At 40.4% G+C, this 9,934-nt stretch overlaps 1 protein-coding gene and 1 pseudogene across 1 annotated transcript; both read left to right on the forward strand.

Annotated features, from left to right (window-relative positions):
• The first annotated feature begins 215 nt into the window (after nucleotides 1–215).
• Nucleotides 216–3,869, forward strand: LOC145219455 (uncharacterized). The gene is made up of 2 exons (XM_080086820.1): nucleotides 216–2,255; nucleotides 3,522–3,869. Exons 1-2 carry the CDS (start codon nucleotides 216–218, stop codon nucleotides 3,867–3,869), a joined length of 2,388 nt encoding a protein of 795 aa, XP_079942946.1.
• Nucleotides 3,870–4,947: 1,078 nt separating this feature from the next.
• Nucleotides 4,948–8,455, forward strand: LOC145218209 (uncharacterized; annotated as a pseudogene).
• The last annotated feature ends 1,479 nt before the right edge of the window (nucleotides 8,456–9,934 follow it).

The raw sequence follows: 9,934 nt of genomic DNA on the forward strand, positions 1-9,934 counted from the left end.
TGCTCGTTGGTTTGTGGTACACTTGCGTGGAAAGTCTCCCGTCTGTTGCCTGTAATACTTTTCCTTTCCCAACTGCGGAAATACGTTGATTTAAGACATACGATTGTGAGACACAAGATGCACCTTTTTTCAACCATAGGTGCCTTAGGGACAATGTGTTGCCTCGGTCGCTTCGGTTCAAATCGCCTCATAATTCGGCAGCAGGTAAAAAGATAATGTGGAAGTGTGGAATGGCGTTTATTAGGCTGCGTATAGGCCTTTCCCACCAGCGAATCAAGGAATCAACCGCACAGTCCCAAGAGGTATTTCTCAGATTAACGGCTATTCTTTCGGATCATGACTTGCGTCGTTTTGAGAGGTACGTCCCTTCGGGTGATGAGTTCCTTCGGCGTCAGCTATTAAACAACAACGAACGACATCTCAATTCGATTGCGCCAAGGATGAAGGAAGATGTAAATGCAACCGGAAAAAGGAATTGGGTCATCAACCTGTCGCATTATCAGCCGAATGATGTGGAACTAAAGGTTTTACAACTTGGAACGAACTTCGCAACGGCACCAAGAGCAGTTCCTGAGGGGAGTATGTTAGCATGTGTGGAGAAGGGAATTTATTCGCTGCCGATGCACGTCAAGACATTGATACAGAGCAAGCTTGTTAACTGCATGAAGAGTCACAAGAGCATTCCCTGCAACCTTACAGCAGCCGATCAGCGTGCAATAAAAAGTATCAAAGCTAATGAAGACATCACCATTCTACCGGCAGACAAGGGTAACAGTACTGTTATTCTAGACCGCAAGGAGTATGATGACAAGATTTATAAGCTTTTGCGCGATTCTGATACCTACAGGAAATTGCCACGTGACCCGACCAGAAAAACGGAGCAAGTTCTCAACAAATTTGTTTCTATCTTACATAAAGAACGGAAATGCATTTCGGATGCAATGTTTCATCAGTTGCACAGCACCGATGGTTCTGCCCCACGACTGTACGGACTGCCAAAAGTCCATAAAACAGATGTACCCCTTAGGCCAATCGTGTCTTTTGTTGGAAGCCCGACTTACAACCTTGCGAAATACCTGGCTCGACTATTGGCGCCCTTGGTGGGTAACACGGAATACACGGTAAAGAATTCTGAGGAGTTTGTTAAAGCAGTCACAACGCAACGGCCACTGGATGAAGACGAAACGTTGGTTTCGTTTGACGTAGTCTCGTTGTTTACCAACATACCAATTGACCTGGCACTGGGAATCGCTAAGTCAAGACTGCTGGAGGACTACAGCCTTAAAGATAGAACCAAGTGGTCATGCGAGGACATTCATCTTGGACTAGAGATTTGTTTGCAGCAGACTTACTGCACATTTAGAGGCCAGTTTTACAAACAAGTGTATGGCACGGCCATGGGCTCTCCAGTGTCGGTGGTGGTTGCCAATATGGTCATGGAGTCGGTGGAACAACGCGCTCTCCAAACGTTTACCACACCACCACGATTCTGGCAAAGATATGTGGATGACACGTTCTGCATCATCAATATTAGCCAGGTTACAGCGTTTCTAGATCACTTAAACAACGTGCAACAAGGGATCGCATTTACCATGGAATTGCAAACTAACAACCGGCTTCCCTTTCTGGATGTGGAGGTATTGCAGGCAACAGACGGGAGACTTTCCACGCAAGTGTACCACAAACCAACGTGCACCAGGCGCTACTTGCATTTCACGTCTCACCATCCTCTACACCACAAGAGAGCTGTGGTGAAATCGCTGACAGATCAGGCCCGAAGGTTGACCACAGAACCCGGAATGCTCCAAACCGAATTACGAAGGGTACACCAGGCCCTGCGGTTAAATGGCTACCCGAACTGGATCCTCCGTGACCGAAAAACCACGGGTGCTCGGAAAAAGGTTCAGTCCAAAGAGCGTACATTTGTTACCTTGCCATACATTCCTAGGTTAACAGACGTAATACGTCGCATGTTAATCGACTTTGGGGTCTCAGTAGGGATTAAACCAGTCAACACCCTACGTCAGATGCTGTCGCACCCCAAAGATCCCATTGATACAAACGCAGCAAGGGGTGTGGTGTACGCGATCCCATGTCAACAGTGCAAGGAGATTTACATTGGCGAAACGGGAAGATCTCTGAATACGCGCCGTAAAGAACACGAGAGGGATGTAGCCAAAAAAGATGGTAAAAAATCGGCATTAGCACAACATGCTACTACCCTCGGTCACACCATAAACTTCTCTGCTGCCCAGGTGTTAGCTAGAGAAACCGATTTTCACAAGCGAGGTTTCCTGGAGTCGTGGAACATACATTCTCACACCAACACGATGAACGTTAAAACGGACGTTCTAATGCCGATAACTTATCGGTCGCTTTTGCACCATTGAGCCAGGTGTTATCACACGACCATTGGTGCGCACTGCGTTATTTCTATCGCCTTTTTTGTGTGTGTTTCGCCGCCCTTTTCGCTTTATAATAACTTGTGTTTGCAATGTATGTCATTACCCTGATGAAGGTGTTTCGTATGGGACATCGAAACGTTGGCATATTACAATAAAAAACTGCCGGAAGAGCTAAAAATTCTGTTAATTAATATATCTGGTTTAATCCCGAAAAGCGTGAGTGAGACGCTACAATAACAATTCTCAGATTTGTAACTTGCATGACTGTGCCTTGCATCACGTTGTTTTTACGCACCAGAAAGCAAACAAAGACACCCGAAACAAAACTGAACAACAATAAAATATATTATGCGTAAATCTGTGCCCAGTACTTTGGACAACAGTTTCTCCGTATTATTTACTACTGCTTTGCGTACCCTTATCTGCAATATGCCGTAGCGGCGTGGGGCAGCGGGTACGCTGCATCAATTAAAACTCTCAACACTAAACATAACAAAATTTTGCGAGCTATTACTCGCAGCACTGACTGATGTTGCACAACCCCACTATATCACGACTTGCGTCTTCTAAAATTTAAAGACATTTACAAACTTGAGGTAGACAAACTAGTGCATGCGTTTCGTACTGGCACACTACCTTCCACATACAACTCCCTGTTCACACCTATTGCGTCAGTGCACTGTCACAAAACCCGAAGGGGTGAAAACCAGAACTACTTTCATCCACGCGTGAACACTGCTTTCGGCACAAGATCAATTTGCCATCGAGGTCCAAAAGTATGGGAAGAATTATCACACGATATCAAGTCTCTGCCACGCTTGTCCTCCTTCAAAAAACAATTTCGTTTCTATTTATTAAGGCAAATTGACCCCTCAACAACTGAAACACCTCCGTGCCCTCGCTCATACCGGAGTTCAAATAATGCAGCTTGTTCTCCCATACCAAAATTTCCCTAGTCTTTGTTTTTCATTTGTGTTTTTTTGTGTGTTTCAGTTTTATCTTAGAGTGCTTTTACTTTTTTTATTATTTTTTATCCTATAGTTTTATACCATTTAACTAGATAACTTTGTCACATACAAAAGAACAAAAAAATGCCGTAGGATTCGGTCTTTTCAGATCAGCTATCCGGGTCGAAGACAAGCAGAACCTTCCACAGCGAACAACATCAGAGATCTCGCCAACGATCTTACAAAAACAGAGGAGAAGATGCTCGACAAATTTCTCATCGTCGTTAAGGACACTGTCGATGGGACACCCAGATCTACCTACGGGATCACACGAAACGTTCCGACGAACCAAGCTGGTGTTTCCGTTCAGGCGGGTTTCATTTGGCCAGCAGAAGCCGCGGGTTCAACCTCCGTCTCATGCAACCGGACATACTCCGCCAGGCTCGTGAGATCGGTTGCGATCCTACGACAGAACATATCCAGAAAACGAAATTCAACCTCAATTCAAATAACATGACACTTGACTCGATAACCTTTGGTTTTTTATCGCCTAAAGCTCTAAAGTTTGTGGTTTTCAACTGGTGATCCATGGATCACTAGTGGTCCAAGATAACTTTTGGGGTGGTCTTCAGGACGTCCACTAAATTTGGTGATAAACTAGAGATGACTGCATATCACACCATGAAAGAATTTCAAAGAGTTAGCTGTTAATAAAAATCTATCTCACTTCTTAAAAATCGGTGTAAAGGATTATAAACATAATTATGTTTCAAGCCCAAATGGTGTTTCATATGCCTACTTCATTTTTGCTAAAAAATGAAATGGTCTACGATATTATTTTTACTGGGCCGGTGGTACATGACCCGAAACGAGTTAAGAACCACTGTTCTAAACGAACCACGATTGTTGCTGCATAGCATAGACAGGAAAGGACAATCAAAGGGCAAACGAAGGTGATCGTGATCAACGTTGTTTATTTCTGTCGTAAAAGTACAATTAGGAAAATAACCCAAGTTTTTTTTGTGGTCAAATATAGCCGTCCTGATTTTGTAATTTGCGTTCCAAGCGTTGTCGATACAACAAGAATCTTCTGAGAATTATATTATTGAACGTTCAGTAAAATTCACATAAGAAAGTCACAATAGTACTCACTTCAAACACTTCCATTTTCTGCAGAAATTGTCAAGGATTATTAGAACCATTTCAACAAGTTACGAGTGTTAGATGGGATTAAAATATGTCAGTGTGGCTTCTCTTATTTCAATGTAAATCGGGATTTGTTTGTAAATATTTTTATAGATATTCATGACAATTTCAGAATTTGCTATGAATATGTTTGCTTTAAGCATTTGTCATTATGTACACTTAGTGTGGCATGTGTTCTTAATAAACACTTCGTTGCTTAATAATTGATTTAACCAACATTTACCAACTTGTATCTGTTCAATAGTTTAGGATTCTTTTGTTTATTTTTTAAGTTTGTTAATTTTTTGAACATCATCGTACAAATTGTTCAGTTCGAGATTTAAAAGACTTTTATGGACGTCGTATCAACTTAAGTGAGAGAGTTAGACTTCTATTACAACATTATAGCATTGCTTCAACACTTAGCACAGCGCAAGTTAAAAGCTTAGTGTCAATAAATATGCTAATGAACGAAAGACCTCCGATTTAACGCATACTTATTTGCATATTCTTTTGGCGCAGCTTGGGACATAAATTAGGAACTACGAGCAAGCAACCCACGTGTAGCGTTTACGACACTATTGTGCAATGTTTATGGAAACTATTGCATGCTATTTCGCAATAACGTTTCACACCACGAAATGGAAATGTTTACCCTCATTTCTGCATAGACTAATGTTTATAGTTCCGGTTCTATGGTAGTCATAAGCTATTTCCAGCCATTTTTCGGGTTCCAGAAAGATCTAACAGTAAACATAGTGTTTATTCCCTTATGACACATATTTCCGTCGGTATTTGCAATGTTTCCGCAGTTGTGATTCGTATTAGAACGCGACGTTTCCACCCTGTGAATAAGCATATGGTGTTCACCAAAAGGCGCTATGGCACTATAAATTACATGGCTACCTTAAAATAAATAATATAAGTAATATGAGAAAAAGAATTCGTACACCGGCCAATGTTTCACATTGTTATATAAGCGTAGACTTTGATGTTTTCGCCCTTCTATTTGTGGATTCTATTTGTTCCTGCTATATCCACCGGGAAAGCGGCTATTTGCGGGGGATTTTTGGCTTCTATTTTTATCCCATGTGGATGTGTAGCTGATTTGGACGTTCGCCTTTAACGTTATTCAAGAATACAAAGAAAGAAGGGACATATGTGTGGCTGTTAATCAGTCAGCTGTTATTGAGATGCAAAGATCAGACTCACCAAACAATTTCCAATGAATATCATTGTTCACACCGTAGCGGTCCTTCACAGGCCGCCATTGAGGCAGGCGTGCCCACAAAGTGGTGCCCACGAGTTGCTACAGATCTTCCGAACTCAACTCCAGCGCAGGCAGATGTCACTTCAAATTGGTACTTTACGAGCAAGGTTCGGACAGCACGTTCAAAGCGATGCCCCGAACGGTTCGAACAAGACGTCATTTGGACAAGGGTTACTCACAGAGTGCCCTGACGGTCGACCGAACTTGCCAGAGACGTTTCGAGCACAACCAGACATTTTAGTTATGTGCAACGCCACTGACATCCCAATGGAATCAGAAACAAAAGAGGAGGAAGAAATCGACTACCAAGGTCACGGAAATGAAATTCACGCGGTCGCTCCGACTGACATCTTTTCCTCTGTTAAGTAAGTTCGTGTGAAATCTGCATTTGACAATTTTCTGTGTTGTAAAATATATATTTTATTCGCTTAATAACACTTTTCAAGATAAATTAGTTATGTTTATTCATCGATGTATGTTGCATGTTAAGCTGTGTGCGTGTATATAACTTATAATTCAGTAAAAATTGATATATATTTTTGCTAGTGTCAAACTGTAAACGTGTTCTTCGGTGTGTCTCACCGTCAATTTATGTTTCACGTTTTATGTCAACGGTTTGTCAAGCCGGAAACGTTCTTGTTTTGCCACGAACGCTGCATGATATGTATTGACTCCCTGACTTGAGCTGTTTAATAAGATCACACATTTTCCACACTCAAATATTACATGTAAACGACCAACCTGTCAAAAACAAGTGAGCTCAGTTACGCTGGGGACAATTGCCCAAACCCAAGAAAACAAGCATCCTAACCGAAACACGACGTCGTTCTACGCCATATTTGTCTGCATGGTGCATACCACTTCGAGCATCGAGCTCCATCTGTTTACAAGTCTACAAAAAGATATTTCGAGCAACAAGCTCCAACTATTTACAAGTCTACAAAACGATATTTCGAGCAACAAGCTCCAACTATTTACAAGTCTACAAAAAGATATTTCGAGCAACAAGCTCCAACTACTTACAAGTCTACAAAAAGACATTTCGAGCAACATGCTCCAACTATTTACAAGTCTACAAATTATGAGCTAAGAGCTCCAACTACTTACAAGTCTACAAAAAGACATTTCGAGCAACATGCTCCAACTATTTACAAGTCTACAAACGATATTTTTGAGTCCTACATTTACGACTCAGCCTAAACATGAAGAAGACAGCTGTCAGACATCTTATACTTTCAATGCCAATCTACACAAATAACGGCATTACTGGCTGGGGCCAGTGCACACATTTCCCCAAGCCAGATATTATCCTACCTGAAGGGAAAGCCCACAGCAGCGATAACGCACGGCGACATACTCTTAGAGACCGCTTGTACCACATCAAAAATGCATTGGTTGCGAAGTCTGCGAATAAAGAATAGCAATTACTTTGCTACAAGGCCTCTTTTCGAAAAAGTTCATACTGGCCATGTGAACATCGACGAAAAGACCTACCAACTTTATGACCAGAGTAATGTTTTCCCAGACCTAGTTTACAAGGAAACATTTCGGGCCAACCGAATGTTCACTTTCAAAGTTCATAATACTTATTACTTATTCGTCAACTATACTCTTGCAAGAGTCGAAACCAATATCCAGCTACTTTCTCCTATTATCAAGATGATAAATGAATCTTTTCAATCTTATGATTTCGTAGAAGCGGCCCAGCTTCTTAAATATATACCTAGTGAAAATCGAGCATTATCGGACGTTCTAGCCGTCCTTTCAAGCACTCAACTAAACAACGAACGAATGAATATCTTCTTCGATTCACAAACTAACCTTTCCACAGAAGGGGGGATTGATGACAAGGTTCTGCCGCAAAATCTTCTCAAGTCAGCTTTCATCACCCTTTTATCTTCTGTGACCAGTCCTGCTGCAAATGCATTCCTCTCCTTCCTCGTTATCCAAGCTTTGTTCTGGGGAATAGCCTTGTCCCTGTTAACATTAAAGCATCTTTTTCAACGTATTCAACCTATAGCAAGACCAAAAATCAACCAGGCAGTTGCAGAATTACAACGCCGCTGGAATTTACGTCATCAACAACAAAACAACGATGACGACACGAATGGACAGTTTCAGGAAGCGATTAACACAGAACCAGAAGCCTGAAATACTGTTCCCAGACTAGTTGCTGAGCGAACAGCATATGTTACACTATACTATATTAAACATTTTACACATTCAGCTAAGTCTGAACGTAATATTACTCTAGCCTTTTGGCAGATCATACCACAACACATTAACTTTAACGTTTCACGTTTGTCTTTCTGCTAGAATAGTCAACCAAAATTTGCTTAAGGAAAACCAATATATATATCTTATTCGTGAATATTACTAACTTTGTTTTTGCATGACAATTTCTTTTTGCATGTACAAATGTTTCTTTGTTTTCGCCTTTCTCATTCAAGTGCAGAAACCCTTATTGTGTCTCCACTACAAAAATATATAATCAATGCTTGTATATAAGGCTAAAAACTCAAAATTCGAAACCTGTGGAGATTTCAATAACACACATTACTTGTTGTATGAATTTGCATTGTATTTTTCCGCCCATTCCTTTTTAACAATAGTGTAAAAGCAATATATTTATACAAGAATCGCATATACTTATAAAACAAAAAAAACAAAAAAAAATATATATATATATATATATATATCATAGCTATCAAACCGCATTATAATCGATAAAACATTCTTGTGTGCAATTTTATCAAATTATGTTTCGCCAGTCTATACTTATACATTATATTCTCTGTTTCCACCCTTGTTTTGACGACGTTTATTATTTTCCGTACGATATTTATTCTAAGAGCCGAAGAGTCATACCCTTATTGACAAGATATATAATTGTTATGTTCGTTTTTCGTCTTTAATTGTGCATATTTTTCCCAACGTATAAATCCCCACGTAACAGCACCTACCGCCATCTATTGACCAATCTCTCTTGTCGCGTGTCGCTAACAACCATTAACATTGATAAAATGTGTTTTTCATTCAAACACATTGTGCACCCTTTTTGGGGGGGAGCTTTTGTAGCGTTTACGACACTATTGTGCAATGTTTATGGAAACTATTGCATGCTATTTCGCAATAACGTTTCACACCACGAAATGGAAATGTTTACCCTCATTTCTGCATAGACTAATGTTTACAGTTCCGGTTCTATGGTAGTCATAAGCTATTTCCAGCCATTTTTCGGGTTCCAGAAAGATCTAACAGTAAACATAGTGTTTATTCCCTTATGACACATATTTCCGTCGGTATTTGCAATGTTTCCGCAGTTGTGATTCGTATTAGAACGCGACGTTTCCACCCTGTGAATAAGCATATGGTGTTCACCAAAAGGCGCTATGGCACTATAAATTACATGGCTACCTTAAAATAAATAATATAAGTAATATGAGAAAAAGAATTCGTACACCGGCCAATGTTTCACATTGTTATATAAGCGTAGACTTTGATGTTTTCGCCCTTCTATTTGTGGATTCTATTTGTTCCTGCTATATCCACCGGGAAAGCGGCTATTTGCGGGGGATTTTTGGCTTCTATTTTTATCCCATGTGGATGTGTAGCTGATTTGGACGTTCGCCTTTAACGTTATTCAAGAATACAAAGAAGGAAGGGACATATGTGTGGCTGTTAATCAGTCAGCTGTTATTGAGATGCAAAGGTCTGACTCTCCAAACTATTTCCAATGAACATCATAGTTTACATTGTAGCCGCCATTCACAAGTCGTCATCGAGGCAGGGCGAGCTACACACGCATACAGGAAACACTTATTAACGTGGCTGAGAAGGTGACATTGGTCACTGATGTTTACTGCTGTAACAGTACTTCAAATTGCAATAAATTCAATTTTTTTACCATTCAAAATTCACTTGTCTTTGTTAAATTTTTCTTGTTAAGCGGAATGTTTTTTTGGCATTCTTGGTTAACTGTTGATTTCAAAACAACTACCTAGAACTGTTTGTCCAACATTATCTGCAATGACACTGCCTAAGCAATTAGCACAAAGTTAACTAAGAGCGACATTTTCCCCAAATTTACGAAACTACGACATTGCACAATACAACAGCTTACATCG

This window comes from Phallusia mammillata, chromosome 3 (assembly GCF_965637545.1).
Source record: "Phallusia mammillata chromosome 3, kaPhaMamm4.hap1.1, whole genome shotgun sequence".
Lineage (NCBI taxonomy): Eukaryota > Metazoa > Chordata > Ascidiacea > Phlebobranchia > Ascidiidae > Phallusia > Phallusia mammillata.